The sequence below is a fragment of the Manacus vitellinus genome, unplaced genomic scaffold (assembly GCF_001715985.3).
Source record: "Manacus vitellinus isolate BGI_N305 unplaced genomic scaffold, ASM171598v3 scaffold_5_pilon, whole genome shotgun sequence".
NCBI lineage: Eukaryota > Metazoa > Chordata > Aves > Passeriformes > Pipridae > Manacus > Manacus vitellinus.
Window position 1 is genome coordinate 16,787,745 of NW_021940682.1, and position 15,895 is coordinate 16,803,639.

Below are 15,895 nucleotides of genomic sequence, written 5' to 3' on the forward strand. Positions count from 1 at the left end.
TAGTGCTGAGATGTGATTGCACAGGATGAGGTAGCGAGGGGTGGAGTTCCCATGTGCTCTGTTCTCAAAGGCAAACTGAACATCCACTGCTTTTTGTGAGTTCAGAAAATAATTATTTCCCATGAAGTTTGTTCATATATCCCACAATGCAATAGATGCTTAGTACCCACTTGCATTTTCACCTTGAGCAGCATGGTGAGGATACCCAGATTTGTAGAATATGTAGTTCAAGACAGAATTTATTCCTTATCCCAGAGCCACAGTTTCTCTCAGAGCCAGGAAGGACTGTGCAGGGTGAGCATTTAACTGCTGGAGTGGGCATGCCCAGTCTGTTGTAGGCCAGTTCCAAAAACTGCCCGTCACCTCCCATTTCAAACCACATGAATTCTGCCAGTATATTTTTGGTTTCTAAGCATCTTTCTAGCACTGGCTCACCTCATGTGGTTTCACAGTGATTCAAACTTTTTCTCTGAATTTCCAGGCACTGAAAACCCTCAATTAAACACTCCACCTGAGATTTTACTGCAGAGTGTCATTGACATTTCTAGACACTCCCTCCTCATTTGCAGAAGCCATATAGGTTTATTTCCATCAAACACAGGAGAATATGAATCTCAAGTTACTTTGGGGACTGCTCAGAACAGAGGAGCCATATGCTAGGTGGGATATTTCCTTTACCCTTGATGGAGTTACACCAAGAAAGTATTTAGCCTTTCTGTTACCTTCTTGGCATGTGTGATGCATCTTTTGTAGCACATAGCTACACAACAGTGCAAACTTGCTATCACTTGGTTGCATTTTCTGTCTGAGTCTTCTTATAGAAATGACACCCCCTCTTTAAGTCTCATGAAGGACAGTCCTTCCAGCCTTTATCCTTCCCTCCTTCTCCATGGTTGAAAAGCTTGGGTTTCTGAGCAGGAGTGCTCTGACAGTCATACTTTAAGCCCTGACTCTTTGCTTTTCCACAAACATTCTAGCCTTGGCTCAGACTTGTTTTTCTGGGCCTGGATCTCTGCAGCTTCTCTTTAGAGCTGTGCTTTCATCCACGACTTCTTCCCTCATAATGATATTTTCAAACACCTACATAAGGGCATTACCTGCTACTGCTCATATGGCAGGAAGAAGGCTCCACCACCTGGATACATTCACAGCACAGTTAGAAATCCTGCACAGAGGTGCTTCTCTGAGGGGAATGGTGCTGGCTGACCCTGGCACTCAGTGGTCTTGTAGAATAACGTGGTAAAAGAATTTTATATATTCAGCAGATTTTAAATAGCTCCCCACTTGACCAGAGATCAAGGAGGTGACATGAAGGACTGCTTTCTGCTCTTGAGCCAGTGTTTCATTTTGGTCTTCCTGCTTGAGGTCCAGCTGTCTCTTTGTCACCTCTCCAACTACTTGGCTACTGCTATGGTTCTTGGACTAGAGCAAGCTCTTCTGAACTCTCAGACTAGCATCTGCAGTGTAGCACTCAGAGGCCTCTTTGAAGTGCTCTGTGCTTACACAGGTGAGCTTCAGAAGACAAGCTGGATATCCAGGCATAAACAATAAAAATAATTGACTAGTAAGTCAGCATCTGCAGCACTAGTCAGATTTTATTAGATATTACAGAGATAGGTGTTATAAGCAAATGAAACTTATGCTGAAATATAGCAGCAAAAATTTATTAAAGATTTATATAAAATGCAAATAAGCAAAACAGCGCGCTGGGCTGCCAGGGAGACCCCTGCTCCACACACGGCCAGCAAAGCAGTGGGCAAAACCAGTATTCTTTATACCATTGTCAATTCCCTTCCCATAGTCACTTGTTATCCTTCTATTGGATCTGAGTTCGCAAGTCTGGTTCTGGTTGGTTCTTTTGCAAACTCGCTTTCAGTTGCCAGGTACTTCCCTTTCCATAGTTTTAGGTAATTTTTCATCCTTGAAGCCTACTGTGTGAATCTCTCCAGATGTCCATCTTGGATCCTTTTTATCGTCTTCGTACTTGACCCTTTGATCCTTGTCCTTCCCTTCGTTGCTTTAGGCATACCCATTTAGACAATATACAAAAGACTTATTCAGTAAGGCATAATAACTTGTTTTGTCATCTTAAGAACTGCAGCTACAGGACTATCAGCTTGTAGTACTGACAGGTTAACTACCCATTTTGCAACTTACAGTCTTTCAGCCTTAACAGAACATTGATTACAATAATATATATATAGAAATATAACATGCAATACCACTGAATGAGTAAATTACTTTACTACTACTAATTTGATGAGTAAATTACGTTACTACTACTAATCTATTACATAGGGATTGAACCTTGGGCTGAATGTGGTCAAGATCTGCTTAACCAAAGCAGAGCTCAGTCTCAGGACTGAATGGGACTCCTGTGTTGGGGCTCTGAATTAGGGGTCTCCATCTGCTTCTGTCAGATGCTTTGTCTGACTCCATGTCAGACACTTCATGTCTCCCTGCTCAGCTAACTGAGATGGATCACTCAATTAGGAGCCTTTTGGGACTCTTCCTGTCCTTCTCCTAGCTGGGAGGCATTGTCAAACTCAACAGAGACTGAGAGCTTATAGTCTTGCCTGTGGTTTTAAGGATTAACCAAGCTTTTTTGTTTTGCGTTTTATGTTCCTAGATAAAAGGATAAGGATTGAGGATTAGTTGCCATATCCAGTCCTCTCACTCCTCCCCTTTTTGGTCATCTGGTGGTAGATCAGAGCAAATGGTGCCTGTGAGGACAGGACTCGTTGATGTGAACCTGAACCCCACTCAAGATTCAACCCCAGGCTGTCAGTGAGATCCTCATGAGGACATCTTCTTGCCTCATATTTCCTCAGCTCTTCTGCTTCTAGCCTAGAATGAAGGTGTTCCAAGTCTTAATTGCTTGTTGTTTGTGGAGTTGTAGGAGGTTACAAAGTACAGCAAAGTGTCACAAGTAGTGTTTCAGCAATGCTCATGCAGGTGGTGTCCAGCTCCCAGTACTGCCTCACTCAGTGTAAGCAGAGGGAGATAACTGAAAGGGAAAGCCTGTGTGAGTGTCATGTGTTGCTGAGGAGAGTCCATCAGAGAATTTGGACTTAGTCATACTCTCATCAGTTAGAACATGCAAGACATCAGGGACTAGGGACAATCTTGGGTGAAAGTGAAAGAATCTGAACGAGGCATTTTTTTTAATTTTCAAGGCCACATTTAGAAGCTGAAGGGAAAATAGGCTGAAATGTGGGGGAAAGGAGAGAGAAGAGGAGAGTTCAGTGATGAAGGGAAACCAAATTAGAACAGCTTTGAAGGGTGCTGAGAGGAGGAGGGGGGGAAAAAGCCCTTTATTTGGAGATAGTTTATTGTCCTTATGTTGAATCTGGTCAGAAAGAGCTTCATGTTTCGAAGGGTTACTGAGGTGCTACCAGGGACTCCTTTCCTTTGAAATACCCACAGCCACTGTATTGAGCCTCTGGACAGAGCTGCTGGGCACCTGTGTGCAAGAGAAAGGGACTTCCAGGGGAGCAAGCTGGTGAGGGGGTGGCAAGGGCTATGAACTGAGGGGAAGGCTGCTTGGATAGGTAAAACAAGCTGGAGTACTTGCTGAAAAAAACACCTTTTCCATGCACGAGGGCTGGGATCAGGTTACCACCACCTTTGCTTGCTCTCTTCCATTTGCTGGAAAGGTTATAGGGGGGAGGACACGTGTGAAGATAAGGGCAGGACTGAATCCAGCTCTCTGTCTGGGTTGTTTGCTTGTAAAGGAGAGATAGTGAGGTGAGACTGGGTCCTGTGTGGGTTCATACAGGAGAAACATGATGCGAGGATGTTCCTTAGCAGGGATGCTCACTGGTCCAGGGGAAGAAGAAATCTTGACCTCGTGCCTTGTCTCCTCCCAGAGGCTGTCCTGCAGAGTCTGTTTCAGAGCAGGGCAGATGTGTGGTCTTTGTTCAGAGTTCAGACTCTGCATTTTATCAATGCCCTATCGACACTTACAACTCTGTGGGGAGTAGGCACCAATCAAGGCATTATAGCTCTTGAAAATGATTTTGAATGTGTTACTAGCCCTTTTATGTATGAAATTCTCATCATATTGAAGTCCAGGTTTTATCCTAAATCTCTCTACCTATGGATAGATCTGCTAGTGGAGTTTCATTTCTAATTTTATAATATGTAACACAAAGTGAGATAATTTTACCCCCAGATTTCTCAGCATCAAAAAATCTTTGCTCCATTTTACAGGTAGAAAAACTGAGGCTTAAAGGGAGCATGCAAAGTTGTAAAATAAGCTTGGTAGATGTTTTGGCTTCTGTATGGAACAAGGAGAACTTGGGCATTTTATTTGGTTTGTTCCTAAGAAATTGGGAGAGTTAGTTGTGTAGGTTTTTTGTGTTTGAAATGGAAAGCCTACCTAGGCTGATGGACAAGTGAAATAAGAGCTAGTATAATAGGTCTTGTGTCAGAAGAATAGGAAATGAGCTAGGAAGCATGGTTTTTTCAGAGCATTCAGTGTTCTCAGAGTCATTAGTTTCTGTAAATTCCTCTTGGATTTCATGAGCTCATTCATTTCAGAAAAGTGCCATCTCCCTGTATGGTGAATTAAGGTGTAAATGTAGAAATTAATAATATGCTCCAGGTATACTGATGCATCCGTAAAATGATCTGAGAATACTGACATGTCCTCCAAGAGCTGAAGATCATAAATGGCAGTGCATGATTTTTCCAGTAGTAAATGAATAAACAGAGGAGAAAGCAAAAAACTACTAAGCTGGTTCTCTACTTCCCACCTTCTGTTTAATGCAAAGGAGAGGGAAAGAAAAAGTCCAGTTTTCATTAAACCCTTTGTATATAACTTCAAAGTGACTTGCTAAAGGTCCCAAAGCCTACCAAAAGAGCCAGAGTTTGGACCTGTATTTCTTGAATTTCAGTTCATAGCTCTAAGTTCTGCATGGAAATGGTGTCTAGTGAGATCTCAAAACCAAGGTCACATACTCCTGGCTTTCTCTGAAACCGCTTCTCCACATGCAGACTTGTTCCCATTCCTCTGCCTCCAGTTAATTTCTCCTCTTATATTCCCCCTCCCACATGTTCTTCCTCATGCTGACATTGACCATCCCTTCTTCTCCTTTGCTATTAGGTGGGCTCTTTCTTCATGATTAACCTGTGCCTGGTGGTCATCGCCACACAGTTCTCGGAGACTAAGCAGCGGGAGCACCAGCTGATGCAGGAGCAGAGGGCCCGGTACCTCTCCTCCAGCACAGTTGCCAGCTACATGGAGCCGGGAGACTGCTACGAGGAGATCTTCCAATACGTCTGCCACATCGTGCGCAAAGCCAAGCGCCGCACCCTTGGGCTGTACAACAGCATCCAGAGCTGGCGCCAGGGCAACGTGGAGCCGAGTGATGCCAAACTAGGCATGAACAGGAAAAAACAGAGGCATTACAGTAAGGATTACACTGGTAAAGCTGGAAATGCCAATAGTGTAAATGTGAGAGTAACTGGGAGCATCTTCGTGTGCCAGCTTGCCAAAGGACCTGTGCCTACAAAGCACAGAATTAGAATTAACATCGGCCATTGAGCGTGGTACCATGGCCAGCACACCAGACCAGCAAGGTGGAGATGACCAGCCAAAAATGGGAATAAAACAGGGGCAACCAGCAGGGAATGTGGGTTATCCAGATCTGAAATCCAGAGACAACAAAGAGATAAACTTAAAGGCACCATCTGAGGCTTGTAAAGGGCTCCATGTCTGGTATAACTGGGTGATGATAGCAGTATGGGAGAGAGAAGACTTAGGGGGATATGACAAAGTCAGACAAAGGATTGGACTTGGTGACACAGCAGGTCCTCCAGAGCTATCCTCCCAATATGAGTTGCTGTGGGACCTCAAGAAAGAGGCAAAGAGTAGAATTGCAGTAGGGTGTCCTCTGAACCTAAGGGGGCAATGCTGAAGAAGTCTGTTTGATATGCAAGGGCAGCAGAGATAATTTCTTTTGACAGGAGCACATGATGTTGTGCAAAATATCATATGAGATATCATTTAAATCGGATTCCTTGCCAGAAAAGTCACTGTGAAAGTGGTTTTACAAACTTAGTATTAACTGGCTGCTGACTCCCATTAGCAAGCAAAAAGCAGATTTTCCTTCAGCTGGTCTTGCATACTCAGACTTTCATTTTCTTTACTTGCTGAGAGAAAAGTTTCTACAGGCTTTATGCATGGTGTTAATGAATTAATTGTTTCATTCCTCCAGTGTCCATTTAACCTTCTAGGTCCAAATGGAGGATCAAGGAACACAAATTAAGTTTTCTTACTGAAGTCAGGAGTTCTGTTCTGATTCAGAATGCAGACTATCAGGAGGAAGTGTTCTTGTGCTACCTCTTCTGGCTTTTTGAGATGATTTGCTAATGTAGTTTCTCTAATTTAGAGAGTTCAACTCAACCTGGATGTTCTTGGACCCCACTTGTAGCAGTTCAGGACAAAATCTGCTCTTGTGATCATTTTTCCCCTCAGTTTTCACTTAACACAAGCTACTGAGCCTCAAGCTGCAATTTCTGCATTAGACAATTCTTTCTCTGGTGGACATGAACTCCTGTTGAGCCTAATCACTGGCAAGCTGAACAGTACTATGCCTTTTGGAGACACAGCTCATCAGTGTAGAGCCTCCAACAGCAATGATTTTTATTACTGACCTTGAGATGTTTAATCATTCTTACAGCTAAAAAGCCCAGTTATCCTGTTTAAATACCCAAAATCCAAACACATGTCCAATTTCAATGTCTTTTTTCAATGCCTTCTCCTTTAAGCATAACCATTTCTCTTTCCAGGGCTTTGCCAGCAGCACAACTCTCTTGGCTGCCCTCCTCCGGGCTTGGTCCAGCCTGTTGCTGTGACAGCAACCTCAGATCTCACCAACTGCCCACGATGCCATAGCGAGGAGCACGAAGCATCCAGGAGGCTCTCTGTCCTGGATAGTACTTATTCAGACCAGGAGGATGGAGGAGCCAATGAAGGGGAAGGAGAGGACGGCAGAGAGGACCAGGGTGCCTCAGCACTGGAGAAAGAGGAGGAGGTGGAAGAAGGAGGGCGGCTGAAGCTCTGCAGTGACATGTGGCGAGAAGTGAGGGTCAAGCTCCGAGTGATTGTGGACAGCAAGTATTTCAACCGTGGGATCATGATTGCAATCCTAGTGAACACTATCAGCATGGGCATCGAGCACCATGAACAGGTAAGGCACCTCAGGGCACAAAGTGGGAAACATGGACTGGTGAGTCCTGCTGGGGGTTATGGCCTCGCTAAGCAGCTGATGCAACTCGGTGGAGGCAGAAATTGAGCAATTTGGACCCCAGACTGCAGCACAGATGGTCCCAGCATGGCTTTGGAGAAAGCCTCAGAATCTTGTAGGGTCTCTTGTTTCCTTATTCCTGCACTTAATCACTTTCACTGTCTCCATGTATTTTCCTCTCACCTCTTTTCGACCCCTCTCTTTTCCTCCTCCCTGCTTGCTCATCCCTCTGTTTTTCTTTTTTTTGCCCTATCTTCTCTTTCCATCTGCTTGTCTCTCCTTCACCCTCATCTCTTCCATCTTCCCCATTTCTCTCACTCATGTCTCTCTTCATGAGCTTACTGAATCCTTAGTCTATTTGGTTAATTTAATGTGCCCTCTGGGGATGTCACAGACACTTCACCAGCATCTCAATTCAAATCCATTAGCTTGCTAGCCTTCCCAACTTAATTAAGAGGTGCCTGAGCACATTCTGTCTATACAAGAAAGCTAGGAAAGGCACCACCTCCCATCTTCAGTTATGCTGGGGGCGCAGTCAGCTTGAGCCTTTCTTCTGCCCTGTGAATAAGAAGTAATAGGTAGGTCAGACACAAACAGCAGGTGTGGGCACAGGTTTGACTTTCATGCCAATAGTTTGTAGGCAGCTCTGAATCAGTCATGCACTTTATCTTAATGACAGACTTGTGAAATGGAGAAGAATTGTGTGCCCTTATTTTATAGCTGGGAAACAGAAACTGTGTCTACTTTGTGATGTGCAGAACCAACTTCAGAGGGCGTCAAGTGTGTCCATGACCTTGGATCTGCATTGCTGTTGGGTAGCTCTGCTGCACTTTCCATTAAAAGAGTCCATGCCGTACATCCATGTCTTAGATGTATGCTTCTAGTCTGAATGTGAGCATGGTTTGCTCCATGTGTCTGCCCCAAACACAAAAATAGGAGTTTGCTGCGCTACTGAGATGCTGACTGTATTGAAGCTTTGGAGCCAAGGTGAAGTCTAGTCCCAAACACAGTCTTAGACAGCAGAGACAGGCAGTGTGCCTGGTTCAAGCAAGGCACCCAGATTTGTCCTGTGCTGTATCAGGATGGAGATATCTTGCGACTCACTGTCTCTTAAATTCCCTGTTTGAGGCAACACGGTGTGTGAGCTGGTATTTGAAGCCTCAGATGTCTGGATCCCACCCACGTGCCAAGCTTTAGACCATTTTTCAAAGCCCAGCTAGTTTCTGATACAAGGGTGGGAAACCTTAATTTGATCCCAGAATGCAAAATTGCACTGGATGCTTCAGTACCAGAAAAATACTGGCGGGAGCTCAAAAGAGAGGAGAATGAAGAAGAGGCTGGAGGGGTTAACTCATGGAAATAGATAAAGAAGAATGATGTGTCTATCACACAGCAGAAAGATGAGTATGGACTGGAGCCTGGGACAACTTGAAAACTGCCCACTGGTGTTTTAAAGATGTGAACACCAAGCAGGGAGAGCCATTGTTCATTCTGATTTATTAGAGACAGCATGAATTAACAGTTTAACAGAAGAATATTTGAGCTGGAGGTAGAGAATTCACTCTCATGTTTTGGCTATTGTATGTGCAGATTTAAGCCTTTCTCGGCTGCCTCTGCTGTGTTTGTACAGCCTGCAGCAGTGGGATCTGCCTCTACAGCCTTGGGGTTTCTAGTAGCAGGTTCTTAATGACACATCCTTAAAATTATGCTATCACTTTTTATCCTTAAGTAGCTAGGAAAAGCTTGTGACCCTGCATACTGTTTCTACTAGAAGAGATGTCAGTCAAATTGATCATAACTGAAAAATGTGGTGTAGCCTGTTTATTTAAAACACATGTACTGAATTCTGTTTCCCTGGCACAAGAATATCCAGGCCATACTCAGGTCCTTTTCACTCAGCAGTTAACTCAGAAGCACACAGACATTTGTCCTTTTCTTTGCTCTCTTTCAATTCTTCTCAAACCATTCTATCAGTACATCTCAGGCTGGTACTTCATTGCCTCCTTTTCTCTCCTTCCTTTCTCTTTTTCCTGTTGTTTTTCCTCCCAGTAACACAAATTTTCACAGTAGGAAATCTGGAAAAGCCCCTCTGCCCACCAAGATCTGTGATTTGCCAGGTGACACCACCCTGTTACTGAAAAAGCTTCTGTTGCTTCAGCTCCTTCATCATATGAATGTCTTCTGGCCCAGAGCTAAGGCATATAGAGACCTCTTGAGCTTTTATTTTCTGGTGCATGGGAGATCACAACCCCAGCCACTCTCTGAGGTCATTTCTGGCTGGGCAGGATGTGTGAAGGTGTCACAGGTTTGAGCAGACCTGGGAACAGCTCATGGTGTGTGCATCAGCTCCTTGATGCTCCACTTTTCCATGGACTATTCACAGGCGAGCTCACCAAAGCACGCACAACTGTTAGGTCAGGGAGTGAGAAGGACTGCAGGAGTGAGGCACAAGGTTCAGGCTCAGAAACACGGGAATCCAAGGGACAGAGCCCATGTGTGAGTCTCACCTTCAATTCCCAAGTCTTCACCAACAGATAGAAAAACATTAATTAAAACAATTTGTTTGTTACAATCCAGGGATTTAATACTCACAATGTTTTTCTTCGAGGAGACTTAACAACTCAAACAACTTTACTTGGATTCAGATAACCTTGGAATTTGGCTTCGTTTATCTTATTCATCCATTCCTTTGTCCTGTCCTGATTGTGTGGCCAAGGCAGCTTCCCACCTCCTTATATATTTCTTGTGAGGGAAATCAACTAATTTTGGGAGAAACTGCATTGCTATGAGTCATTTTTAATCCATGAGCTTATCACAAGTTATCACTTGTAAATAGATAAGTTTATACAAATCTTCAGTGTGCAATATACCATGTAATATTCTCAGTATTAGGCCTTCAGATATTGCTGAGACATTGCCTAAGCCAAAACCCATCATTTCAAGCTTTGTCCTGCTTGAAATAGTTTTTGCAGTTCTTCAGATCTGCTTCTATTTGGAAGTGTCTATTTTTAAAATCCAATGTAGAAAATATTAGATTCTTGTGGCTGTCCAGAAGGATCCTTTTAAGAGGCTTACTTTTTTTAAATATTCACAGTAGATCTGGTGCTGCCCACTTTTCTCCCTTATTCAGCATGAAGATGAAAGGCTGGTCCCAGCTGAATGTCCCAGGTTGCCTTTCACATCAGGTATTTTTTGAATGGTCTGTTGGACTCAAACCTCTTTGCCATTAGCAGCCATTTTAGACAATTGCTGAGTAACTTGTTTTATCTTCTCCAGTATCTACTTACAGTTTTCCTTCATGCATCAGATCAATACTTTATGAGGTCTGTCTGTGTGGATCATAAGATGATCCCTTGTTTCCTAACTAGACCCGCACTGTGGATCAGTATCTTCATATCCTTTAGCTTGTGTGATTTCCCTTTATACCAGCATTTATTGCATTCACTAGTTCATATTTTACAGGTATTGCTTCTCTTTTTACTATTTGCTGCTTGTCAGAAACATTCAGCAAATGTCCAAGCCAGCTCATCGTACTGACATTTAGTAAATGATAGAACGGTCTCCCTGGGGTAGTAGATGAAACCACATTACTTCAGTCTTGTAAAACTAGGGTATAACAAGCCATCATGAAATCCTGCATTGGTTGTGGGGTGGTGTTTAAACTATATAAAACCTACTTGGTGTGTTTCATGGCTGATTTCTATGGCTCTTCTAATTATTGTCAAGTGACTTTGAAATTGTGAGTAGAAATAGGCTGGAGAGACTCCTTTATGGAATATTTCTTTCTTGTGTCCTCAGAGGCAGTGCTGTGCAGGTGCAGTTTGGTAGGGTTGGTCTGCATAGATCACATCAATTACTATTCAGTTTCTAGACAGATGCAGATTTACTCCTGATTAGGAGAAACTTTTCCTGCAGGGGCTTCCTGGTGATCTGCATCTTCTTAACCTTTCCTATGGTGCAGGACTTTCTGGCTATTGTCAGATAATGTACTAATTACATTTTCAGTATAATCTGACAAAAGAACTCCAAAGTTGGTAAGAAACTGAAAAGGAGGAAAAAGCTGAGCTGCTGCCCTCTATTGCCCCAGTTCTAGTTTCTGATCACTGGACAAGTATTCTGAAGTAAATCCAAATCATATATTTCACTCTCAGTATTTGATCTACATTGTTAGAGATGAAACACTTCATGCTCTGAAGATGTGAATTAGATAGTTTCATGGATTGGGAAAGAGGTCTGTACACAGAGTTAGTGAATCATTCTGGTTCAAACACTGGCTCTGGGCATGCTTTGCCTCTGGGGTCTCTCTCCCCTTCAAACCACCCTCCTTACCTCAATACTCAGCTCAATACACCCTCTAAGTGTGATGGGTAAATCAATCTGTACTGTCTTGGCAATACGAACAGACTGCTTGTGGGGAGATTTCAGTGTTCTTTGGTTTTTCTTGGACTAAAATAGCCTTGAGTTCAGGCCTCTCCTTGTGGATGCTTCAATTTAGAGTTTCTAGGTAAACCTGGGAGGAGGAAGGTTTGCCGAGGGTTTTGATGACGAATGCCTGAGTGTTGTGTGTGGGAGCTTGGGGAGCCCTCACAACTGTGAGGTGACACATCCACTGTGTTGGAGATACTGTATGTCAGTAGGAAGAAAAGGAGAGAACCACTTTTTCTCTGTTCATTTGTCTCTTCATCAAGTTTGCACTTCCCTGGCCAGAGAAGAGTCCCCTGGACCAGCAGTATTCCAGCCACCCACCTCATCCATTGTCTCTCACGGCCACACTGACCCAGGAACAAGGGCATCTCCACACAGGACATAACCCTTGGTGGCTCCCACCCTGCAGCCCTGGCCCCCAGCTGATGGCTCTTTACACTCTGTCAAATTACTGGTATCTCCAGAAACTACTGCAATGCTGGATCTGCCCTTAGACAGTGATAGTGCTTCTCCAGCTGGCTCCTCTCTCTTTATCTCCTCTTTTTTTCTTGAGTTCATTTGTTTTGTGTTGCTCTTCCTTCCCCAGCCTTTACTTCTTTCCTACTCCGTTTAAAACGTATCTTTTCTTCTCTTCTCTACTTATTGTGGATGCCAGTGAGTTTATTTTTTTTTAGCTTTGTTTTCTCATTTCTCTTTTGCTGATTTTCTCTCTGTCCATCTCTTTTTTCTTTCTCTGCCCAGTTTTTCCTGCTCCTTTCTCTAGGAAAGATGCTTTTCTGAGGCTGATTGATGACCCATTAGAAACAGATGGCAGGTGAGGTTGGACTATAGAAACAGACGTTAAGGAGGGAAGGAGAGACTGAGGAACAGGTGACCTTTTCCACAGGCAAAGGCAAGCATGGCTTTTCAAACATCAGTTACTCACTACAAAGCACAAGAGAGAATGTATGGAAAGCAAAGACAAGGATAATCCACCATCATAATGTGGCTCTGGGCATGCTTTGCCTCTGGGATCTCTCTCCCCTTCAAGCCACTCTCCTCGCCCCAATATTCGGCTCCCACAGTTTTGTTCAAGTGATGCTCCAAGTGTGATGGGTAAATCAACCATCATAACCTGTTGCTTTTTTACATTACTCATTTTCACTAACATAATAATTTGTTTCAGACTGAAACTGGCATCTCTGTTTAGCATATAGACTTCATGTTCTCGGCAAGTGTCATTTACTGCCTGAGTCTCCCTGAAGTAATCTTCATCTCTCTCTTCCCATGTACCCTTGCTTGTTCTTTCTCTCTTCACTTTTATCCCCCCTCCTTTCCCTGTAATTTTTAGGATGGTTTTGTTATTTAGATGTAATTATGGATGGAAATTGAGCCATCTCCTCTTTTTTCATTTTAAAGAGATGGACTAAGAAGCTGCAACGAGGAGTGCAAGAAATTAGCAAAGGGCACGGGAAACCATAAACGTGAGGAGCAGATTCCAGTTCACACACCTGGGAGGATCTGGGCCCATGGGGGCCTCAGAGCAGGGGTTAAAGCAGCCCCCAGCTTCAGGCAGGGGGTCAGAACCAGAACTGACTGCCCTAGAAGTCTCATGCAGCCTGAAGGCTATGGGTTGTCTAGACTGGCCCAAGATGCAACCCGTTACCCTGGGAGGGATTTTTTGTTCACTCTGTCAATATTTTGTACCTTGCCATTGCTGTGGTAGTCTTCCTGGGCTATGTATGTGTGTGCCTGAGTATGTGCAAACATGGACAGGCTTGCATGTCTTACCCCTCATGCATCTGATCTTGTGTGAGACCTCAGCCCTTGCTGTTTTGTCTGGTGCAGTCCTAGTCCCTGGGTGAGAGGTGCTTTGAGCCCATAAATCCATCCCAAAATCAGTTCAGGAGATGCCTCCATTTCACAGGGGATGGCAGGTTGCTGGCATCCCTCATCAATGATATCAGCACAACCTCTGTGTCCCTCGTTTCATCATTCCTGAGGAAATGGTCCAGACCCTTTCCTGACCTTGTCAGAGAAGTTTCCAAGGCTGCACACACACTGAAGAAAAGGTCATTAATTCGGAAAACAAAAGGAAGAGTAATTTAATTTGTTCAGACTTGTTCCACTGATGGAATCATTAAAATACTTTGTCTCATACACACAAACACACCCGTCTCTGCTGGGGAAGACAGGGAGTAAAAGTTGTATCAGAGGTGTAACAGAAAAAAAGATTTGGAGGAAGATGGGGAACTGTTTTCCTGTCATTCAAATATTTTCAGAATTTCTGCAAAAAAAAGTGTCAGCTCCCTGTGGAAACCTAAGAGTACAAAATTCTTAAAGGAAAAGGTTGATGGCAAATGAGCCACTTTTGCCCTGTTTCAAAAAATACTCAAGTCCTTTGCACAAAATAAATCAGCTTTAGCTGAGGTAATGGGATATGAAGGGGAATGTGGGAGACCCTTGGTCAACCTTGTCTGTGTGAATGGCTGTGGGGCTCCTGACCACCTCTCGTAAAAAAATTTGTTAGGGACATAATCCATGATGAAGGTAGCAGAAGTTCAAAGGAATTGGAGTGCAAGTGGCTCTATTCAGCTCCACTTTAATCTCGCCAATGGAAGCTTTGCAGCTCCCAACAAACCCTATACTCTGGGAAGGGTGGCATTTTATTTCCTATAATTTCAGGTCTGACTGTTTCAGTTCTGACTCTCTGAATTTGCATTCTCTCCAGCCAGAGGAATTGACCAACATCTTGGAGATCAGCAATGTGGTCTTTACAAGCATGTTTGCTCTGGAGATGATCCTGAAACTTGCTGCTTTTGGTCTCTTTGATTACCTTCGCAACCCCTACAACATCTTCGACAGTATCATCGTCATCATCAGGTGACCAGGGCCTTGGGGATCAACTGAAATAGATATAGAAAAGCATACCACAGAGCTTGGGCACTTTTGAAAAAGGATTTAGCAGCTCTTCTAGGAGGATCTGAGCTGAACACAAGACCAAGGATTGGGAGACCAACCTGTCTTTTTCCAACACTCTATGTTGGTGCAACACAAGCTACAGAGCATTTCTGTCCGTCAGTTCTCTCCTCTGTAGAATGGAGGCGATTGCAGCTGCCTTGTTAAGTCCACAACAAATATTTTTGTGAAATATTTTTAAAATGCACAAATTGAGGAAGCTACAAAGGTTTAATATATGATAGAAGAACTTGTCTTGCTGGAATTTAATGCTGAAATCCTTCCCTCATTCCTGCAAAATGCAGTGCCACGTTCGTGTTCTTAAGGCATAAATGCAGCTTTCTACACATAAGTATAAACCCATACTATATACTACTATCTTGCTCAGACAGATTTTCTCTCTCAACTCCTTATGCTGCCAGTGCAGCTATGAAAACAGCACTGTTACTCCTCCCTCTTTTCTGTTTGTTCACTTGTCTTTCATTTTGTCCCTCATGCTCCCTGTGCCTCTCTGGACAGCATCTGGGAGATCATCGGCCAGTCAGATGGAGGCCTCTCTGTGCTGAGGACTTTCCGACTCCTTCGGGTCCTGAAGCTGGTGCGTTTCATGCCTGCGCTGCGCCGCCAGCTTGTGGTGCTGATGAAGACTATGGACAACGTAGCCACGTTCTGCATGCTCCTCATGCTCTTCATCTTTATATTCAGGTGAGGAGGCAGTTAGTTGGTTCACAGTGTTTTGGAGTGGCACTGCATGGCTCACGGGGACAGAGCTTCAGAGCATGATTGTGTAACTCATCTTGCCCATTGCTCTTATAGGCTAAGGCAGCACTGACAACCATTTGTTTGTAAGGGCTGAACTTACTCCCGCACTAAATTGGGTTCAGTTGCTGAAGATTTTGGCAATGATGGGGTGTCAAAATAGTGTCACCAAATGTGGATGTTGAGCATAATGTCTCATCGCAGGATAGGTCAAGTCTCTTGCTAATCAACACTGGCTACAGGGAACAGTTCAGTCTGGAGGCTGACTGCCAGAAGGGCAGCAGGAAGCAACCAAGAAAGTTTGTCTGTGCATCCCATGCACTGATAATAAGATGAAGAAATATGACAGCAAACGAACAATAGAGAGAACAGATGTGAATGACAGGTTGGGGGTAATATGTGAGCTCTGAATGAGCACAGATGGAAACCAAATTTTTTTGTGAAATACAGGGGTGCAATATGCAGTTCCTTCTTCACAAGTAGGTCCTAGTAGTCTGACTGTGTTGCCGTGTTCCTTGCTG

The 15,895-nt window shown here is 43.8% G+C and overlaps 1 protein-coding gene across 1 annotated transcript in view; it reads left to right on the forward strand.

The window, feature by feature from the left end:
- CACNA1I (calcium voltage-gated channel subunit alpha1 I) overlaps positions 1–15,895 on the forward strand; it is a gene marked incomplete at its 3' end in the record, with an annotated part of 84,701 nt that overhangs the window by 38,881 nt on the left and 29,925 nt on the right. Inside the window, exons 7-10 of the mRNA XM_029963416.1 lie at positions 5,108–5,414; positions 6,796–7,196; positions 14,389–14,540; positions 15,135–15,320. Coding sequence (XP_029819276.1) covers positions 5,108–5,414; positions 6,796–7,196; positions 14,389–14,540; positions 15,135–15,320 — 1,046 coding nt within the window. The remainder of the gene's footprint in view (positions 1–5,107; positions 5,415–6,795; positions 7,197–14,388; positions 14,541–15,134; positions 15,321–15,895) is intronic.